This window comes from Sceloporus occidentalis, unplaced genomic scaffold, assembly GCF_023333645.1.
Source record: "Sceloporus occidentalis isolate IW3139 unplaced genomic scaffold, rSceOcc1.0.p SCAF_6, whole genome shotgun sequence".
NCBI classification, from domain to species: Eukaryota; Metazoa; Chordata; class Lepidosauria; order Squamata; family Phrynosomatidae; genus Sceloporus; species Sceloporus occidentalis.
This window is the reverse complement of record NW_028316986.1, coordinates 30,429,733-30,451,966: the sequence shown is the minus strand read 5'-3', so window position 1 is coordinate 30,451,966 and position 22,234 is coordinate 30,429,733. Positions and strand designations below refer to the sequence as shown.

At 41.3% G+C, this 22,234-nt stretch overlaps 1 protein-coding gene across 5 annotated transcripts in view; it reads left to right on the top strand.

Annotated features, from left to right (window-relative positions):
- EML4 (EMAP like 4) overlaps positions 1-22,234 on the top strand; it is a 246,570-nt gene that overhangs the window by 84,971 nt on the left and 139,365 nt on the right. For 2 of the 5 annotated variants that reach the window (XM_089529196.1, XM_089529195.1), the window contains exon 1: positions 20,983-21,235. The exons of 1 other annotated variant lie outside the window; for it this stretch is intronic. In XM_089529196.1, coding sequence (XP_089385322.1) covers positions 21,169-21,235 — 67 coding nt within the window. In that variant the 5' untranslated portion in view covers positions 20,983-21,168. Of the gene's footprint in view, positions 1-20,982; positions 21,236-22,234 lie in introns of those variants that run through there. 2 more of the 5 variants (XM_089529199.1, XM_089529198.1) reach the window with 1 other exon arrangement.

Here is a 22,234-nt window from a genome sequence, read left to right as displayed (position 1 = left end):
CCCCCTTTTTTTTTTTTTTTTTTTTTGAAGATGGGGCCAATGTTTGCCCTCCTCCAGTCTGCTGGGATTTCTCCTGTTTTCCAGGAGTTTTCAAATATGATTGCCTGGTCTGAGCTGTCCATACTCTCTGAAAGAGTTGGGCTGTCGATTAATGAAGGCTAGAGTTCTCTTGGAAACCTAATACTGTGGATTCTCAATAATTTTGTTGTTTATTGTTTTTGAGTCGACCTTGAATCATGGCAACCCTGTGGATGAGACATCTCCAAGAACCCCTGTCCTCTACTGCTGTGCTTAGGTCTTGCATATTCAGGCTCATGACTTTCCCGATCAAATCTAGCCATCTTGCACATGGTCTTTCTCTCTTTCCACTACCTTCGCCTTCCCTAGCATTATTGTCTTTTCTAATGAGTCTTGCCTTCTCATGACGTGGCCAAAGTATGATAACCTCAGTTTCATCATCTTGGCCTCCAGAGAGAGTTTAGGCTTAAATTGTTCTAGGAGCCTTTTCTCCCCTCATCTTTTTGGCTGTCCATGGTATCCTCAGCACCCTTCTCCAGCACCACATCCCAAATGAGTTGATTTTCTTCATATCTTCTTTCTTCACTATCCAGCTCTCACATCCATACATGGTGACGGGAAATGCAGTGGCTTGGCTGATTCTAACCTTAGTGTTCAGTTGTATATCTTTGCAATTTAGGATCTTATCTAGTTCTTTCATAGCTGGCCTTCTCATTCCTAATCTTCTGATTTCTTGATTGCAGTCTCTGTTCTGATCAATGTTTGATGCTAGGTATGGGAAATCAAAACTATTTTGATTTCCTCATTATCTAGGTTGAATTTATGTAGTAATATTTCTCCTGGCACCTCTGATACTCCTTATGTAGTATCTTCAGCTACCACATTTCTTGTTTATTCCTCCTTTGGTGAAGCTCTGAGCTCACTTCAGTACAGTGGACTGACTTTCCTGTGCTGAGAGATGAGAAGTATCAGCAAAGGAGCTTATACCAATGGCTCATGACATTCTGTCTGCACATTTTCTTGACATGACCCCCTTGGCTCTTTCCTCATCAGGAAATGTGGTGCTGAAAGAGCCCTTCCTGTCAGATATTAAAGCTGTCTCTCCACTGCCACATCCTTATGATGGGTTCAGCAGTGCCTGTATTTGCCTCTAGTGTACCTTCTTCCTTCTATTTGATTTGTTTCAAAGTCTGCACTTAGGTATAATTAACAAAGCCTCTGACAAAGGAGCTCCTTTTAACAAAGATTTTTTGTGAGAGCCCTGCCCCACTCCACTCCATTTTCCACATCTTTTGGAAGGTAGAAGCTGGAAGGGGTTTTTTTTTGGGGGGGGGGGGATTGCATTGCCAGTGCCATTGGGATAGGAGGGTTGGAGAAAGTCAGACTTTAGGTGTTCGGTTGCAGCACTATGGGGGTCGACAGACCAGAGTCGGGATGTGATGTCCACATGACACATGCCCTGGCTCTGCCCCCAGGCCGGTGTGATGCCGCATGCCTCTCCACACAGCGTGTGGCTTCATGGCACTCCTCTGGCGCTGCATCTATATGACGCAGCACCAAAGGACCACAGAAAAGCCGCATACCAGTGGCTATGGCGTCCTTTCCAGGATGCTTTTTGTGGCTCCTTTTTGTGCTGTGGAAAGGAGAGATCAGGGCTGTGGCATGTAGTTGCCCCAGCCCCGATCTGGTGCTAAAAGGGAGGCTGCAGACCTCCCCTTAGGGGTGGTCTGTCGAGCCCCTATGTCTGCAGTAAATAACACAAAAAAGTTTGCCCCAGAAAAGCAATCCTACTGTCATTCTGTGCGCTTAAACAACTGCCCCCTAAATATCTTACTGAGTCTATGTGAAGAACAAAGCAGAAAAAGAAGGCAGTAGATTAGCCTGCTACACCAGCTCTCATGGCATGTTGAAAAAGCTTAGATCTGTAAACTTCACTTGTTGTTATTATTATTATTAACCTTTATTTATGAAGCGCTGTAAATTTACACAGCGCTGTACATACAATATTTTTAATTAGACGGTTCCCTGCCCTCGGGCTTACAAAAAGACATGACACAGAAGGAGAAGGGAGCGGTGGAGGGAAAGGGTAAGAGGTCCAGCAGTTCCTCTCTACCTCCAAGGCCTGGATCAAGGCAGATGGACTGGAAGGAGGGTTTGGCTTCATAATGGATGGTTAATCATTTTCCAGGGAAAATACATACTCTCAAGTAGGATCATGCATATACAGTACATAGCAATACAGGAAATGGTTTGATAAACAGACAACAAAAGAAAACCAAATAGCAAGCGACAATTATGCAATGCCTGGGAAGGCTACTCTGAACAGGATGGTTTTCAACTCTGTTTTGAAGCTGGTTAAAGAAGTGATGGCCCTTGCTCGTGGGGGAAGAAGGTTCCAGGAGTGAGGGGCAGCAAGTGAAAAGGGGCGAATCCGGGATGGGGCAGAGGAAATCCTGAGCTGAGACAGCAGATCTAGACTACCAGAACGGAGGGCCCTGGTGGGAAGGTGAGGAGAAAGAAGGTCTGATAAGTAAGGAGGGGCCAGTCCATGGAGGGCTTTAAACGTCGACAGCAGGAGCTTATACTGAATGCGGAAAGGGAGGGGGAGCCAGTGAAGGGATGCCAACACAGGAGAGATGTGGTCAGAGTGGTGGGTGGAAGTGATAATGCGTGCAGCTGAATGCTGGACAGAGATTAAAGGATGGAAGTGAGAAAGAGGAAGCCCAGCCAGGAGGACATTACAGTAATTAAGTCGTGAGACCATTAGGGCATGAACCAGGATCTTGGCAGTAGAGGCGGAGAGATATGGTCGGATTTTGGCAATATTGTACAAAAAATATTGTGTGTCTTCAAGTTATTTCCCACTTATGACAACCCTATCATGGAGTTTTCTTGGTAAGATTTGTTCAGAGGATGTTTGCAATTGCCTTTCTCTGAGGCTGAGAGAGTGTGGTTTTCACAAAGGCACCCCCTGGGTTTTCATGGCTTAGCAAGAATATTCTGGAGCAATCTATGTTAATATTGTTATAATTTTAATGTACCACTCTGCTATTTTTTTAATTGTACTGTTCTTTTAATAATGTGAGCTTCTCTGGGTCCCAATTCTGGGAAAAGAGTGGGATATAAATCATTGTCATCACCACCATCCTCTTCCTCCTCCTCCTCCTCCTGTGCCCAAACCAGTACAACTTTCTGGCTTTCTTAATATTAAATACTTATTAGTTGCATTTAGAGAGCCATTGTGGTGTAGTGGTTTGAGTGTTGTACTAGGATACTGGGAGACCTGGACTCAGATCCCACCTTAGCCATGGAAACCCATCTTTGGCAAGTCACATTATCCTTATAGGAAAGAAATAACAAATCCTCTGAACAAATCTTTCCAAAAAATTCCAGGATAGTTTTGGCTTAGGGTCGCCACAAATTGGAAATGACTGGAACTTACACAATAACAACAACCATGGTGCATATAGCTTTAATACTACCCTGTGGTATGCAAATACAAACATTTAAGAAGTTATAATAAGCTTCAGTTAACCATTAAGAGAAACAACTTTGTATAAAAGTCCATTATTCTACTATTGGCAGTGCTGTGAAAAATATTTTTTGAGCTCTCTGGACTGATTTGGTATGCAGTAATAATAATCATCTTCCGGAAAATCAGTAGGGAGACACAGAGGGTAAGCTGCAAAGGTGGCAGATGCAGATCTGGAGACCCAGCAGGGTTCATTTGGATTTGTATCAGACGGAGTTTGATTTACAATGTTTAGCTTTTTGGCTTGGGAGGAAAGGGAAGTGGGTCACACTGGGAGACAAGTGCTACATCCTGCATAACAACTTCTTGTAACGTATGTTAGACTTATCCTTTCTCTGAGTCATCACTGCAGAAAAACCATTGAAATAATGTTCACTGGGTCAAAAGGATTTAAATTCTGACACTTGAGTGCTGGCAGTGTTAACCAAAAACAAAAATGGAACTGTAGACCAGATGGTTTATGTATACAGGCTGGGTACCAAGTCTTCAGATATCTTTGGTATATTTCTCATTTATCTAAAGAAGAAAAAGACAGAAAAGCAAACATATATGTAACTATTTGCAAGATTATTAATGTGTAATCCTTCATAGAGAAAAGTTGCCTGTCCCCCAAATCTGGAAAAAAAAATTCAAACGTCTACTTCCTTATACCTGATTTTTATGTTTTACTGAATGGCTATTGAATTAATGACTTCTGGTGACAAACCAACTTCTACAGCCTTTGTATAAATATTATTCTGATAGATGAAACATTTCTTGCTTTTATTGTTGTACAATGAAAGTAATGATGGGGCAGAAAATTCAAGGCTAAGGCTCCCTGCCCTCTCCTTTTCAAAAAAAAATGTTACTGTACTGCTCTTGACTGGAATTTTTGTGGTTATGCTGCTGTTGTAAATTCAGTTGCCAGAATCAACGCTGACTGCAGACACACCAGAAGGAAGAAGGAAAGGATCATGGGTGCGCTGAGTGGTGATGAAAGTGAGACAAAGTGGTGGTAGCAGCAGGGGGAAGCTGTGGCATTTATGCCACTTGTTTACCAAATACCTAGCTTCAGGGATGAGGAATCCTGAGAGTCAAGGTATTCTGGGTGAGATGGTTCTTAACCTTTTCTTTACCAGAACCCCCTTTTATATATATTTTGTTGCCACAGACTCCTAAGATTTAACTCAAGATTTAAAACAAGAACAGCAACAGCAATACCAGAACACTGAACCATTAACACACAACCATTAAACCTTTGTTCAGAGGCACTTCAGGGGAAGAGAAAACTTTTCTCCTGCTTCTTCTCACCAATTTATAGCTGGATTAGATTGAGCACAGGTCTAGCCAGTCTTTGCCTTGGCTCTTGTCACATGGCTGCTCCATTGTGGGGAGCAGCCTTAAAGCCTTTTTGTACCCTCTGTGAGGACATTGCGGAGCCCTGGAGTTCCCTGGATTACAGATGAAGAGCCTCTGGTTTAGAAAGTTGCCTCTCCCATGGCACAGGTGACTAACTCAGTTTTCAGTCACAACTTTTTTCGGAACCCTAGGGTTCCAGGGAACCCTTGTTTGTTTGTTTGTTTGTTTGTTTCAAGGATTTATATCCTGCCTTTCTCTCATAATGGGATTCCCTTGTTGAGAGACCCTAATCTTAGCCATCTTTCCCAGAGTGTTTTGGCCCCAAATGCGTGTGCGTACACACGCACACAGGTGCCATGTTCCCAAGGCATTTGGGAAATGTGGAAGCATCCTTCTCCTACTACTGCCTCATGAGCTCTGAGAAAGTACTGTTGCATGTTTAACAGATCACCCAGATTTTTCCAAAGGTTGTGCATGTTTGTTGTGATTTGACTGACCGAATAACAGCATTACATTAGCCTGAATTTTTTTAAAATAGTTACTGTAGAATTAAATTTTGCAAAATTGTGGAACCTTTAAGAAACATTGCTGGCTCCTTTCATTGTGGATTAGACAGTAATTAAATTGGTTAACGGTAATTGATTCAATTAGGGTTACTAGTAATTGAATATAACAGTTGTTTCACTATCTAAAATGTACATCTAAACTCATCTAAAGTTCAAGATGAATAACCTTACATTTTAAAATAAATTCTCAATTTATAATGATTAGGTTGCCCTCCTTGCCTTGTTTGTCCATATTAGGCTGTCAAAAACAACAGCACTAATTAAAATAAAAAAATAAGAGCTGCTGTGTTTAGTATCAGGGATGTTGTGTAAAATGAGAACTGAGAGTTAGGTTTCACGATATGTTAAATGTACACACTTTAATTTTGCAGTTGTTTAGTTTCATAGTACTGAGTAAACACATGGAGGTCCAAATTGGATTGGAACCACTGCACATGAAAACACAGAATACATTGCATTAAAACTTCTCATCATTTGTTCTCCCCCAAATTTACCCTTCTGTGTTTGGAGGAGTGGGGGAACCTAAAATGGCAGTGAAAGATCTACCCCCCCCCCCTTTGTATTTCCCATATGGGATAAATTCAAGGGAAAGGGTAATTGCTTTATTAAGTTGTTCCTACCCAATTCTGGGTAATGGTGTTATTTAAGTAATGGTGTTGTTTAAATTGAGTGATTCACAACCTTTGGTCCTCTAAATATTTCAGCTCCCATAATTCCTGACTGTTGACCAGGTTGGCTGGGGCTTCTGGAAACTGAACTTCAAAACAAATGGAGGCCCAAAGGTTGGGAACCACTGTGATCTTATCCAGTTTTGGGGGGCTTGCTTGCTTATTTGGAAGACAAGAATGAGATCCTGAAGAGGATATATTATATGTTTAACATAGTGTAGTTTGATAGGGTTGTTGTTGTTGTTTTTTAATCATGCACCTCCTACATGATGCAGCGTTTTACTTCTTTAAATGTTTTCTCTAATCAAAATTACTTAACTTGCCAGGTACAGGTTTTAAAATGGCTTTCAAAATGTGCTTTGTGACTTGGTTATTTTATGACTTGGTTATTTTATACCTTAGTAAACACACAATATCCCTATAGATGCAGTTAATTGCAGTTCAGCATCACCTGATCCATTGTTTGCAAAGAATTTCAGAGCACTCTGTTTTAGTGCTTTGTTAAAGAACATCCAAGCTTTGTTGACAAATGGCATGTACAGCAAACCTGGAGATTGCTAGCTATGCACTATGAAGAAGAATATCTTATATGGCTGACAGTGATAGAACTTTTATTACTGTCATGTAGTAAGATGGCATACCTAGTACTGGTGGCTTCCTTGGTAAATGTCAGACTATGTAAACATTTAAAATTTGTCTGATAACTATGAAAAAGTATCTTTGAGAACTCCAGCTAAATTATTGATATTCACAATTTATTTTGGTACTGATGATGTTTTGAAAATCGCATATTTTCAGGGGGAATTGAAATTTTTAAAAAACACATCCTTATGTTGTAACTGTACAGTTGTTTTGTGATCATAGCACATATTCCAATAAAACTGAAGTTGGCATTAGGATTCTGCACCTCAGTACTTCCTTTGTTGAAAATGTTTTAATACAGTGACCAATGCAGCCAGTGATCAATGGTGGAATCCAAATATTCTTGTTTTGGGATATGTTTGATCCAGTGAAGCCATATTGGAAATCAGCCTTTTGACCATGCCTGTACATTTGAGTAACAGTGATAGATGTGGCTAGTTGTAAGAAGCCCAGACTCAGTGAATGTTCCAGTCTCTATCTGATGCAGAGCTTGGAAAAGTTACTTTTTAAGATTACAATCCTGGCAATTGTAATTAAAAAAAACTTTCCCAGGCTCTGAATTGATGGCACCAGTGGGGGTCCAAAGTGATTCCCAGCTGGAGCAGACATACGAAGCATCCACAAATACCCCACCCCCCTGGGTCTGATATTGATGCTTTTTTGGCATGGTGGTGACAGCAGCATCCATGGAGGGTGTTTTTTTCTTTTTCTTTACTGAATATCTTTGCAATCTCACTTTCTAAAAGTGATGACTCCCCTTTTCTTCAGTGAAGTTTTGTTTATTGATCCAAGGAAGCACTCTGCTATCTATCAATGGAATATATTGTCTTGTTATGCATCACACAGCATTTCAAATCCTTTCCCCTCTCAAGTGTAGCTTATCTTTGCCTTTTCCTGTAAATGAGAAAGAATGACTTACCTCCTTCCTTTATAATAGATCCGCCCCATTTGTTCCTCCTTCCAGTGGACATGTACTTTAGCTTTTCACACCTACCTAAGAAGCAATTACCTAACTGCCTGATCAACAAATGCTTCTTTGTGTGTGTTGAAACGCTTCAGTAAAGCCTCTATTTAATTTTAAAACATCATTTGAACTATTGGCTATGTGCCCAGTCAAACTGCTGTCCTGAAACCTGGCATTCCTAGTAGGGGTTCCATTGACACATCAAGGGAGGGAAGGTCAGTTTCCCCAGTGTGCTGTATCATGGGGTAATTTTACAATGAATGGTTGGATATAAATTCTATAACTGAGTAAAATATTGAAAACAACTTTTTTGAAGGTCCATAAGGACAGTGTTATATGAAGATCAAGTTTTCTTGTGGGGTGGAGGGTTACTCAATGTAGTGATAACATTTCATGCTTAACTAGGATATTGTCTTAATGAACACACACACACGCACACACACACCATACATCTGTTAGAAAGCTTACATGTCATACATGTTGAATATCTCGGAAATGTTTCATTTTTGGATTTTTTTTTGGATTATGGAATATTTGCATATATTTAACAAGATATTTTGTAAGTTAAATTATATACACGTCATGTGTGTTAGTGTGTGAAAAGAAACTAAGGGAGATACAGGCAGGCAGAAAGGGGTGGCCAGATGCCACCCCTTTCTGCCCCGGATTGCAGCCGCAGCAGATAAATGCTGCGGCCTCTGCAAAGCTTAAGAAGAACCTGCTCCCGGCTGTTTGGGTGCTGCACTGCGCAGATGTCATGTAAACGGTGGCATGCTAAGATGGCGCCTGCGGCGCACAGTAGGCCTCGGAAGCTTGTGGACGCTCCACTCCCAAGCTCTACTTTCAGCCCCAGATAGGCTTGCCATAACCCAGTGGGAGGCGTGACTCCCCCGCTTTCTAGGGGGCGTTCCCGGTCCCGTCACGCCCTCTTCAATTCTGCCCGGCTCCTGGCCTTGCTGCATCCCTATATTGTGATGAGCGCAACAGCCAGGGCTGGAGCTGGTAGGGGAGGGCTCTGCTGCTCTGCCTTGCCCCTATTGGCCAGCCCTCCCAAGGAGCAGGGTTAGTCAGGAAGGGCAACAAGGCACGAGGAGGAGCAGGGCCAGGCAGGCAGCAGCAGTGGACCCTGCCCATCCAGGCAGGGCGCTGGGAGAGGGGAGGAAAGGGCCCTTTTCTGGAACCCCTGCCCCCCAGCCCTTCTCCTCCTCCTGCTTTTGCAAGGAAGGGGCTCTGAAGCGCCAGGAGAGCTGCCTCACTAAAGGGGAGGGGCGCCTCAGGGACCCAGCCATCGGAGAGGAAGAGGAGGAAGAGCCTCGGCAAGGCTCAGAAGAGGAGGAAGGGGCTGGCACCCAGGAGAGGCAAGAGGGCACCTTCCAGAGGGCCCCAGGCTCCCCCCAGGATCGTCCCCCTCGGACATTGGAAGCCCCCTCCCTAAGGCCCCCAAACACACACCCATCTCCTCTCTAACCCTCTCTCTGCCTCCCTCTCCCCCTGTTACCCCACTTTAACAGAGCCCTCTCTAACCCCCTTCTATCTACCTCCTTCTCTCCATCTAAACTCCCCTCTCTCTAACCCAGTGATCTCCAAACTGTGCTCTTGAAGTAATTTTGGACTTCAGCTCCCAGAATCTCAGACTATTGGGTAACATGTCTGAGGCTTCTGGGAGTTGAAGTCCAAAATCTCTTAAAGGACACAGTTTGGGAACCACTGCTCTAACCCCCTTATTTAATAATAATAATAATAATAATAATAATAGGATTTATTTATATACTGCCCAATCACTGGGAATCCGAGCGGTTTGTGAAATTCACAGATAGCCAAACTACACAGGCAAATCAGCTCCTGGCACTGAACAAGCAGAGCTCTGCTCTGGAGCCACAACAAACTACATTTCCCAGAATTCCATAGCATTGATCCAGGACAGTTAAAAGTACTGTCAGACTGGGTTATTTCTGCAGTGTGAATGTAGTCTGAGAGCCCTGCAGAGAGAACAACTCTGGTGCTTTAGAATTTAAGCCCATCTAACCCCCCTCTATCTAACTCTCTTAAGTCTCTTCTAAGCCCCCCCTCTAACCCCTCTCTATCTTACTCCTCTTTATCTAACCCTAACCCCCTCTAGGTACCCCATCTAGCCCTCCTTCTAGAGCCCCCCTTTCTCAAACCCCCTTATTTAACCCCCTTCTATCTAACCCTATATATTTTTTTAAAAAACTAGCATTTCCCCTGTGTCCTCCATTTTTATAAAAGTGTCCTACATTTAAAAATTTTGTCCTACATTTGTCCTACATTTGTCCCGGTTTGGAGGTCCTGACTTATGGCAACCCTAGCCCCAGACCAAACACAAAGCACTGGTCTGTACTGGGCCTTATTCACCTCTCTTCTTTTCCTTTTGCTCCATGTGTATATCAGTTTGTATATATATTTATTTCAACAGGAAGGTTTATTGCAGGATATTTAAACAATCTAGCTCTGTTAGCTATTTCCTTTAGATAAACCTGATTCATCCTGTTTATAGAGGTATGACTTGCCCTAACACCTATAATAAGCAGTTCAAGATAAATGACCGTATGTGTTCCGTTTGAAATGCTACAACTAAATAATTAACAACAACAACAATATCAACATTTCCCCCTGTATTTTCAGAAGTCCCAATTTTTTCCTATTGTTAATTTTATGGCAAGGAATTGGCTAGAGGGTTTTAACTTTATACTTGTTTTCTTAATACGTCAGTGTGCTGATTCAGATGCTTTTACTTTGCCATGTTTTTTAAGGCTAAAATTTAGGTTTAAAAAGGAGTAAAATAGCTATCTTTTTTTAAATGGCTAGGACATGAAACTGTCACTGACTGTTTGCTAAAATATGTACAAGTTCATGGTGCATAATCACACTTCTGTAAAACATATTTAGAATGATAGTGCTTAATTCTGAAGCAGACTTTTGGAGGCTTTTCTTATGAGTATTAGAATTTTTTAAGTTTGCTCCTGAAAACTGTGTAGATTAGTGTGAGATTTTTGTGAATACTTTTTCATATGGCTTCTACTTGATCTGATCAAACACTTTTCAGGGAGATTTATATCTTTGTTTTTTGGTGTATCTGGAAAAGTTTCATCCTAGCAAAAAATATAGTTCCTTGAGGCACCTAAAGAAATTTTGATGGATTGTTCTGACATAAGAATTGGTAGAAAGTTCAGTGTATCAGTACAATGACATATAAGGGTGCCAAGGATTTAATTAACAGGTTCGAAAACTAATATTTCCTAGAAGGTTATATGTGCTGATTCCACCATTTTAAATATTGGATGGGGTGGGGAGAGGTAAGTGATCTAGTTTCTTCAGTCATAGCATGCCATAATAATATGTAATGATAGAGTCATCACTTTTAAACTACTACAAGAATCTGTATTTACTGCCACACACTGACATAGCTTATTCATTGAACTAAGATAGGAATGCAGTGTGGGATCCTTTTTAAGGGAAATAGAGGGTGCTATGTCATCAATAAATGTTATCAAGATCTATTATCCCCAATGGGCAAAGTGTCAGCTTTCAGGTAAATGTTCTGATAACTTAAAGTAATAGAATCATAGAGATGGAAGAGAGCACAAGGGACATCCAGTCCAACCCTTTGCTATTCAGGAATACACAATCAAAGCACCCCCCCCCCCAACAGATGGCCATCCAGCCTCCGGTTTTAAAAAAAAACCCAAACGAAGGTGATACTGCCACACTCCAAAAAAAGTGTATTCTACTGTCAAACAGCTCTTACCTTCAGGAAGTTCTTCCTAACTTTAGGTAGAATCTTTTTTCCTGGCATATTGCTCCATGTCCTAGTCTCTGGAGCAGCTGAAAACAAGCTTTCTTAATCCTTAGTATGACATCACTTCAGATTTTGAAATGTGGCTATCACGTAATCCTTTAACCTTCTCTTCTCCAGGCTAAACATATGTAGCTCCCTAAGCCACTCCTCATAGGGCATGGATTCCAGACCTTTCCCCATTTTGGTCACCCTCCTCTGAATGTGCTCCAGCTTGTCCACTTCATTATTGAATTGTGGTGACCAGACATTTGCACAGTATTCCACGTGGGTCTGACCAAAGCAAAATAGAGTGGGACTATTACTTCCCTTCATCTCTACTCTATACTCCTGTTGATGGAATTTAGAATTAATTGCCTTGGCTTTTCTAGCTGCTACACCACACTGTTGACTCACGTTCAACTTGTGGTCAACAAAATCCCTAGATCCCTTTCACATGTATTGTTGTCAAGCCATGTGTCCCCCTTCCTATATCTATGCATTTTATTTATTTATTTTCTGCCTAAGTAGTACTTTACATTTCTCCCTGTTGAAAATAATTTAGTTAGTTTGGGCCCAGTTTTCTAATCTGTTGAGATATTTTAAATGTTGATCCTATCCTCTGGAGTATTAGCTACTCCTTCTAATTCAGTGTCATCCACAGATTTCAATAAGCATGCCCTCTGTTCCACAATCCAGATCGTTGATAAAGATGTTGAATAGCATTACACCCAGGACAGAGCCCTGGGGCACCCCACTAGTTACTTCTTTCCAGGATGAGGAGGAGCTATTGCTGAGCACCCTTTGGATTCAGCCAGACAATCAATTACAAATCCACCTAACAGTTGCATTGTCTAGCCCACATTTTACTAGTTTGTTTGCAAGAATATTGTGGGGAATCTTGACAAAGGCCTTACTGAAATTGAGACTTTAAGTGATCATGGCTTTCCTTTTTAAGTGCTTACAGACTGTTTCATGATCTGCTCTAGAATCTTTGTTGGTAGGCTGACTTGGTGGTAATTGATTCGGTCCTCTTTTTTCTCCTTTTTGAAGATGCGGACAACACTTGTCCCCCTCCAGTCTTCTTGGACTTCTGTTTTTCTTGTGTTTGGAATTTTAAAAAAATTAAGCTGAACAGATTTAGCAAGAACTGCTTTTCTCTTTTGTTGAAATTCCATTGTTTATATTTGTACTTACTGTACTATACTGAATGGAAAGCATGTTTGTTATTCTCAAGGACAGTTGTAAGGCAGTGCCATGAGTCTGTTTTACTATATTTTCTGGGATGTTTCAAATTATTTTGCTATTACATCCTCAGCCATTAACTGAATAAGGGGATGTACTTGATACAGATTTTTCTCACAAACTACTTCATTTCCTTCTCTGACACAAAGAGGAGTTTGATCTATGGACAACTGTAGATGTTACATGTGAATATTTATAATTCTGTAATCACTGCTGATAGCTCAATGAAATCAAAATTCTGGAAGGTTGTGATGGAAGTCCACAGAAGATAAATATTGCTTCTCAAGAGCTGAAAATGACTTGAGAAGACATTGTTTTCCATGTTTTGGATATATTTCCATCATTGTACTATGCTTAGGATGAAAAACATTAAGGGTTTTGACACTACACCAGCCCTCCCCTGGTTTATCAGGTCCTAGTATATGTGGATTGAGCATATACTTCGTTTTTGAGGTTGCAATTCATACAAAAAACTTTTTATTTGTTTTCAGTAAATAGGTTAGTAACATAATGGTGTAACAAAACTTTAGGCCTGGATGTATGTTTTAAAAGCCACAGGTCTTTCATGAAGAGAACATGTGAGCAAGTAAAAATTTCCCTGTAGTGTATGAGTTCTGAAACAACATGTTGTGCTCTGAAATCCTTTTCTTGCAAGGATCAGTTCTGACTCAAAAATCCAATGAGCATTCTGTCAGGAGTTACTGGTCCTATATGTGACTCCCCTGTGTAGTTAACCATTGAATGGCTGTAACATCTAGTCTTGCTGTTGAATTCTCCTGGACAGGAAAAATTATAAGAGAACTTCTTGTTCTACTTAGGTCTTCCTGAAGAAACACTGTTTCCACTATAACAGGTTGATAATTAACAGGTGTTAATTGTCATAAATCTTTCCTGAGGAATCCCAGGCTTTTTCTTTGATGAAGTAGCTTATCTTCTAGAGCGCTCTAGTCTGCTTCTCTGAACTAAGGTCTAAGTATCTCATCAAAATACAAATTTTAGGTTTCCTAGGTTGGAAACACAACACTTAAAATGGCATTAAATTGCTATACAGTGGACCCTTACTCTCCTCTGGGCTTTGGTTCCAAGACTCTCCCCCCATGGATATCGAAATCCATGGATGCTCAGGTTCCATTTAAAAAATGGCATAGTAAAATGGTATCCCTTATCTAACATGGCAAAATGAAGATTTGCTTTTTGGAATTTATATATATTTTTAATATTTTCAAGCTGTGGATGCTTGAATCCATGGCTAAAGAATCCATGGATACAGAGGATCGTATGGTGTACTTAAGTTCACTGTCACAGCACTGCTGTGTTCTGTACCCTTGAATATTCTTTGATACTAACTTCTGGCGAACTGGCTTCTACTTTGTCCCTTTGTCTTGGTTATTGGCTTGCCCCCACAGGTACTGCTTGCTGGTTCAGATCAGACTGACTACAGTGGACCCTTGTTATACGCTGGGGTTTGGTTCCAAGATCCCCCGCGTATAACACAATCCGTGTATGCTCAAGTCGCCTTAAATATAATGACATAGCAAAATAGTGTCCCTTATAAAAAATGGAAGATCAAGGTAAATTTATCCTTTTTTGGAACATTTTCAAACCGTGTATGCTGGAATCCGTGTATAAAAAATCCGTGTATAAGAAGGGCCGACTGTATTGCAGTCCTGAGAATCAGCCCATAATTTTCAATCCAGAAATTAGTCTACTATTAGTCCTCAATTCTACACTGATTAAAATGTATTTTATCTATGTCCCAAAAGGGTGGATTGGGACTGCCCTTGAACTGCTCACCCCAGAGCCACAGCAAGCACACGGCACGGCCCCAATCTACTCTGCCACCAGCCGAAAAGATAAGTGGCTCCGGCACAACCCTAGGGCAGTTTCTGGATGCTCCGGGGGCATGTGAAATCAAAACGCCATGCCCCTGGAGCGGCTGGAAGCCGTCCCTATATGATAAACCAGTGCAGCTTCTGGGCATCTTGGGCGCATGCGATGTCAAAACACCACACCCCCAAGCTGCCTGGAAGCCAGCCCTTTCAGGCCATCTGTCCAGCCCCTAAATGTGTTTATATATTTCCATTCAAAAATATCTTAAACCAAGGCAGTCTTGGGTACAGTTTTATTTAAACACAGCAACAGCTACAATAATTGGCAGTGCAAGTAAAAATTGTGCAGTAAAGTTCAAACTAAATAAAGCAGCAAAGTCATCATTTTCTTACAATTCAGTGTATTTAATGTATGGAGTCTTAAAATGCCTGAGAGAGTAACAGACTTTTAACTTTGTACTTAAAAGATAGTAAAGTGGCTGCCAAGTGGCTGTTATGCTCTGAATGTTTTATCAGTCTCTCTTGCACTGGCCTCATTGTGAAGCTGTGCCAGAACAGTACCAGTCTACCTTGTACTTAGCTCTCAGAAATCTCATCTGCAATATAGGGGCATGCAGTCAGTCTGTAATGCCACTAAGCTGTAATTTGTGGATAGTATTTGAAGGGCCTTAATGTTGAGCAACCTCATTTTGCAGCTTGGAGTTTTAAAACAGATTTTTGTAAAGAACAGTATCTAATAATGGTGGTTGTGGTTTGCACTTTGCCCCAATATGTATTTGATTTTTTTCCCCTTGCAAAGTATTTCCTTCATTTCCTGTTAGTCAGATGCATGGTCTAAAGTAACAGTTAATAAGGAGCTAGCACCTTTATGTGTGGTAAAGCTTTTTTGGTGCTGTTCAACACATTCTGTGAAAAGTTATTTTCTGCCTCAATAGGTGACCTAGTTAATTACTGTGGAATATGACAAGTGAGCTTTTCTTGCTGTGCACATAGTTTAGCAATTCTTGCCATATCTAATAGTGCACGAGTGAAACAATTGCCAATAAATGGATTTCTTTCCAAAAGAACATTACAATACTGTACATTGTAAAATATAGTATTCTTTTCCTTGGATATGGTAATGCTGGGAAAGGATTGTAGCCACATAGACCATGAGCAAGTGTGGTGTAGTGGTCTGAGCACTGGACTATGATTCTGGAGAATAAGGCGGGTTATAAACCGCCGCTTTGAGGCGGTCTGCCGCTGCCGCCGTTTGCTCCGTGCGGGAGCTGCAGCAGCCACACCGCGCGGCTCCCGCACGGACCGAAAAAGAAGCTCCAAAATGGAGCTTCTTTAAGCGGCACCTCTATGACGTCGCGAGGCGCCAGGGGCGGACGTCATAGACGCCGCGACACGTGCAGACGCACAGCATCTGATACGTAAACATGGCGGCCCCCATGTGGAAGGGGCGCCGCCATGTTGTACGTATGGAATACGTACTAGGGTTAGGGGGGTGCAGAAGCACCGCCCCTTCCTAACCCTAATACGTATTCCATACATATTTTTTGGCAGTTTGTAACCCGCCTAGGATTCAAATCCCTGCTCAGCCACAGAAATCCACTGAGTGACCTTGAGCATGTCACCCTCTCTCAGTTTCAGAAGGCAAACAAAATCTGAACAAATGTTGCCAAGAAAACCCTGTCATAGGTTTGCCCTTAGGGTCACCAGAAATTGGAAATTTCATGAAGGCCAGCAGCAGCAACAACAAAGTGAAACCACATGCTTTTCAAGAAAAAAGCTTTGGGTCCAGACCCTTGTATCTTGAGTAGTTTACAGATCCTGCAACACTCCTGACAGTAAAAATTACTAAACTGGATGGACTAGTAATCTGACTTTATGTAAGGAATCTGCTTGTATTCTTTTGAATGACTATTCTTCACTACAATAACTTGAAGATACAGTGCGTCCTTCCCTTATGTGGGGGGATCCATTCTGCCACCCCTCCCGCATTAGGATAATCCTATGTATGCTCATGCCTCATTGCAAACAATGTGTGTGCTTGCAGTGCAGTGTGGTGCGGTGCCATGGGTGCGCACCCCATTTGTATGATTGTCACATAGCTTCAGCATATGCTTAAAGCCGTGTATGGTGCGCCCGCATATGGCACGGGCACACTGTTCCTATATTTCAGAGAGCCAGCATTGCATAGTGTTTGAGTGTTGGATGATGACTCTGGAGATGAGGGTTCATTTCCCAGCTGAGCCATGAAACTAACTGGATGACATTGGACAAGTCACAGTTTCTCAAGGGAAGTCAATGGCAAACCTCCTCTGAACAAATCTTGTCCCAAAAAAAAACACCTATAGGGTTCACCTTAGGGTCAGCATAAATTGGAAATTACTTAAAGGCATGCAACAACAACAAAAAAACCCCTCTATATTTCAGTGGAAGGAAATGAGAACCACTTCTGAGTATTCCTTGTCTTAAAAAAAAACTTATGAAATGCATAGGGTCACCATCAAAAGTTGAAAGGAGATTTGAAGGCATGCAAATGTACACACATGTACACACTGGTTGGAACTAGCAGTTGGGTTTTGGCGGTTGAGTTTTGGTTTAACTGTCTGCTAGTCTGAATTGACTCAGCAGTGAATCAGTAGGATCCCACTGTAGGACAGATACTGCAGGAATACAGCAGTTAGACAGATAGCCATATTGGCTACCACAGTCCACAGCTGAATGTAGTGGAATCCTACTAACTCCTTGCAAATAAGTGATACTTTTTTTTTACACTAACTTGTTTTCAATTTGATTTTTACTTTAATATATTTTTTAAAAAATTCTTTCAGACCAAAAGGATAGGTAGTAAATAAATGCACCACTTGCATCCAAGCATGCAAATTTCAATTTAAGCAGAGGTGCTACTAGAACCGGGCGGGGGGTTGCCTTCTGTTCAGGGCCTGGCTATGCTGCTTATCCAGCAGCCACACCAGACAGGCCATCCATATGCCTCAACACCACCCTACAGCAGCAGTCTGGCTGGATGAAGGGCAGCCAAGTGAGGCAACGGGAAGGCAGGGCAATCTGTCACCAATGTCCCCCCTCCATAATCTTTTCCAGGCACCCGCAGTGCAGACACCAACTGCAGTGATGCCACTTTCTTTAAGACACCTGAGTTAATCTTCTCTGCACTATAAGCAGCATTTTATTTGTTGCAGTCTCCCGTGTGTTGCAGTCTCCCGTGTGACATCTCAAGATATTTTGGTGTATAAGTCCCAGAATCCCTACTCATTTGTAAGGCTGGCTGGAAGCTGAAGGAGTTGAAGTCTTAAACATCTGGAAGGAGTTGAAGTTTTAAACATGTGGTGAAGACTGTTGTGCTGTCTTGAATATTGTTATTGTTTACAACATAGCTTTCATTCATTCCTTAATCTTTCTCATAAGTGTGTGTATGCCTAGTGTGCATATACATTCCTTTTCTTCTGTAAATTGAATGAATGCTAAAATTCAGGGTATTTTCCTTACTTAACATCTTAGTACACTTCAAACATAGGATCAAGTACATTATTGTGTGGAACATCCCAATAACTTACGGGGTTTCTTAGATCACATGTCATTAAAAAAAAATCATGTAACTGCTTAACATTCAGCAGATTCTTTAGGCAGGCTACAAGCCACATTTCAGGGCTTGTAGCCTGCAGGAATTCTGCCAGCAGTTATGCCACATCTCTTGAGTTTTCTGTAATCTTAGCTGGGCCTCCAGCCTGGTGGAGCAACACATCCACTCCGTCCAGCCCCTCTCAAAGAATGTAAAAGGAAATCCTGCTGGATCTACTCAAGAATCCGTGTTGTCAGTCCAATCATAGAATCATAGAGTTGGAAGAGATCACATTTGCCATCCAGTCCAACTCCCTGTTATGCAGAAACTCTCAGTCAAAGCATATCTGGCAGATGGCCATGCAGCCTCTGTTTAAAGACCTCCAAGGAGGGAGACTCCACCACTCTCCGAGGGAGTGTGTTCCACTGTCGAAGAGCCCTTAGGCTAAACAGTCAGGAAGTTCCTCCTAATGTTGAAGCGGAATCTCTTTCCTGTAGTTTGCATCCATTGTTCCGGGTCCTGTTCTCTGGAGCAGAAAACAAGCTTGCTCCCTCCTCAATATGACATCCCTTCAAATATTTAAACAGGGCTATCATGTCATCTCTTAACCTTCTCTACTCCTGGTTAAACATCCCCAGCTCTCTGAGCCGTTTCTCATAGGGCATGGTTTCAAGACCCTTCACCATTTTAGTCACCCTCCTTTTGACACGCTCCAGTTTCCAGAAGGCTTACAAATATAAGGGAACAGCACATCCTTTTGTTTGTCCCTCAATTTATCTCAGCAATGAACTTTTAGAGGTATATCTCCAAACTTGGGGTTTTCTACTGATCTGTCCTGATTGACAGCCCTAGCCTTCTTTCTCCTGTATCTCCTGTAATGTATCTTACAAAGTTAAATGTAATCACATCAGCTGAGATTTGCTTCCATTGTAATTTTCCTTTCCTCTTCCTCCCCCACCTCCTTTATCATACAGCTCCTTTCTCTTTGTATTTTAACAACCACAACAACAACAACCTTCATATATTTAAGGCTGTAGGCTTGGAGAGAGATAAATTATTGCTAACATATTAAGGAGATGTTGGAGGCAGGGAGCACTCCATACGGTAAGATTGCTTTGTTTTGACATTTATCTTGCTGTGATCGTTCTGCCAGTTGGCTTTAGACACGGCTACCAAGAGAAGTGAACACATGTTGCATTCATTAGCTTTCCTCTGGCTTTGCTCAATTTTGCAAGTCAGACAAAAGCATGATCATATTAAATGAGTTGGAGTGCAGTTGTAATATGAGTTCTTACAAACATAATGAAATGATAATCTTGAGAGAGCTGCAGAATCCCGCCTCCAAGACACTCTTTTTCTCTGTGATCAGAAAGATGTGAATGGCATCTACCAGAATCTATACAGTGTATCTCTTGGTGATCAAGTAGGTAGATAAATTTAGGAATCTTGTGTTAAGCTGTAGTATTTCATCCATTCCTGCTAGATATAAAGCCACAATATCCATACATTTCATGTTTAATTGGTTTGACTGGAATCCTGTTGTGACTTTATGCTGGTATAAATGCCATTAAGAGACAGTTGTTAGTTTCTTGGAGGTTGCACAAGGGTGGCTTCCTGTTCAGATTGCATGAATCCCACCATGCCAGTATAAACCTTTGTGCAAGCTTAGGAGTGCTGCCTAGTAAGTTCTGTAAGTGTGATCTTTAGCAGTGGGTGGAAAGTTGGATCAGCTGTTGTTCAACAGGAGAGTGCAGGGTCCTTCCAGTACTATGACATAGTTGTGCTTGTATAATTTGCCACTACACATTTGATGAACAGGCTCTCAGCTGTAGTTTTTAGTCTGGATACGATAGCAGTACAACAGTTGCTGGATGCATGTATGAATAATAATTGTTTGCTACCTTAAACTTTGCTATATGTTTACCATCCCCTCCATGCTTCTCCAAAGCACATGGCAGCCTTTTAAATATTCTAAGCTGATCTTCCCCAGCCTAGTGCCATTAGCCATGCTCTCTGCGGAACAGTGGGTATTGCAATGCAGCACATAATGAGCATCAGTTTTGAGCAGTCTCTTCTAAATGCATTTCTGGCATTTCTTGGAGCATCTAAATATTTTTTATTCCAACCTTTATCTACTTTTAATCTATTTCCCACCCCACCACTTTTGTTGCAGAATTCTACACTATATTATTTCAAATTATCAATTATCTGACCTATTTTAACGCACAACAAACAAGACTACAAGTGCTTCTTATAGATACCATAGAAATGGCTATTTACTATTACAGTACTTTTGTTCCTCCTTTGGGCAAACGTTTCTGAGGAAATCTTGACAGTAACTTAGCCTGCAAAGAAGAGAGCAGTATAAACATCATGGTTCCTAAATAAATCTCATGGTATTTGGTGTATGCATGTTTTCTTTTTTAAAAAATAAACAAAAAGATTATCTGGATTGCGCTGAAATGCTTGCACCCCAGTTGATTTGATGTGCCAGTTAATAAAAATATTTGAGATACCTTCATTGCCATCTCTTTTAAGAAAAAGAAGTAAAAGGCAAACTTGTAGTGTACAGTCAGCCCTTTAATTCTGAATTTATACTGTATGCCAGATCCCTGTGTAGTGTCTTTGCTAGTAAGTGCCTTTATTAGTGTATTTATGACGTCTAGAGTTAGCCACTCCTTATAGCAGTCTCAGATTTCTTCTCCCCCCATGTATCCCACCCCCTTCTGCTCTCACTCACTCTCACACACAGCCAAAGGCAGAAGCTCTTCTTCACAGCAGAGTTCCTAGGCTCAGAAAGAGAAAACCTTATTGCAAGGACATTTTACTTCTTCTGTGTATGAGTGCTTTTGTGATGGACCATCTGGACTGGCAGGATTTCCTCAGAATTCAAAGTATGTTGTCTGATTTGGAGAACTGGGGATTGCTGTGAGACTCTGCAAGGCAGGAGTAAACGTAGACAGAACTGGTCCGCAGCTCTCTTAATCTAGGTGGCAAGAATGGAAGAAGCCTTGCCTTGTCTTGCTTCGGTGTGCAGTTCTTCAGCACTTATGAACTTCTGCACTGGTAAAGTATAGCTTCCTTTTCTTGTTAACTGGCCATGCCTATATAATCTCTCCAATTTTTTAGTAACCCCAAGAGGAAATGGTGCCCCCCCCTCCTCTGTTATGATTCCGCTATTTTTTAAAACTAATCTTTGAATCTTTTCACAACTCCTCCTGCAAATGCATGCTGATTTTGGAGAGAAATAATTACTTCTCCACAGCCTTGGAATTTGCTATTTATCATGGATTAGAAATCTCATTCAGTATGGCTACTCTTGTAGCATGCTAACTGCCCACCCATTGAGGAGAATTAGAGTAGTGCATATTAAGATTTTTTTTAAAAAAATACATTATGATGGAGCTGAAAAAAGCAACAGCCAGTAAGCTTAAACACAATTCTAATTTGTCTTAAAGAAGCTTCAGTTGGAGTAACATTTAGTAAAAGGCTGAACATCCTAGAGAAGAGTTTTGGATTGCATAGGAGGCCCTCAGGAAATTATGCCATAAAATATCTATGCACAATAAGTCATTATGTATGTTGCAGTCTTCAGCATGTACAGCATGGTTTGTGTTTCAGAATAGCATACAACAGTTTCCAGAACAATATATTCTGGGTTTTCTTTTCATTGTTAATTGGCAATTACTGAAGTATCTTGACACAACTGTGATTATATACCTCATCATCAATGGCTTTATCTATGTGTATATGAGAAATCTAGCTATAGACTTCTTTTGTCATGAGAGTGTTTATGGTATTGGTGTTATGTACCTTCAAGTTGTTTCCAATTTACACTGATCCTAAGGTGAATCTACCACAAAATTTTCTTAGCAAGATACGTTCAAAGGGGGTTGGCCCTTTCCTTCCTCTGAGGCTGAAAGTGTGTGACTTGCCCAAGTCCACCTAGTGGGATTTCATGGCACACTGGAGATTTGAACCCTGATTTCCAGAATCACCGTCCAGTGCTCAAACCACTACACCACACTGGCTCTCATATATACACAAGTATATCCATATACACAT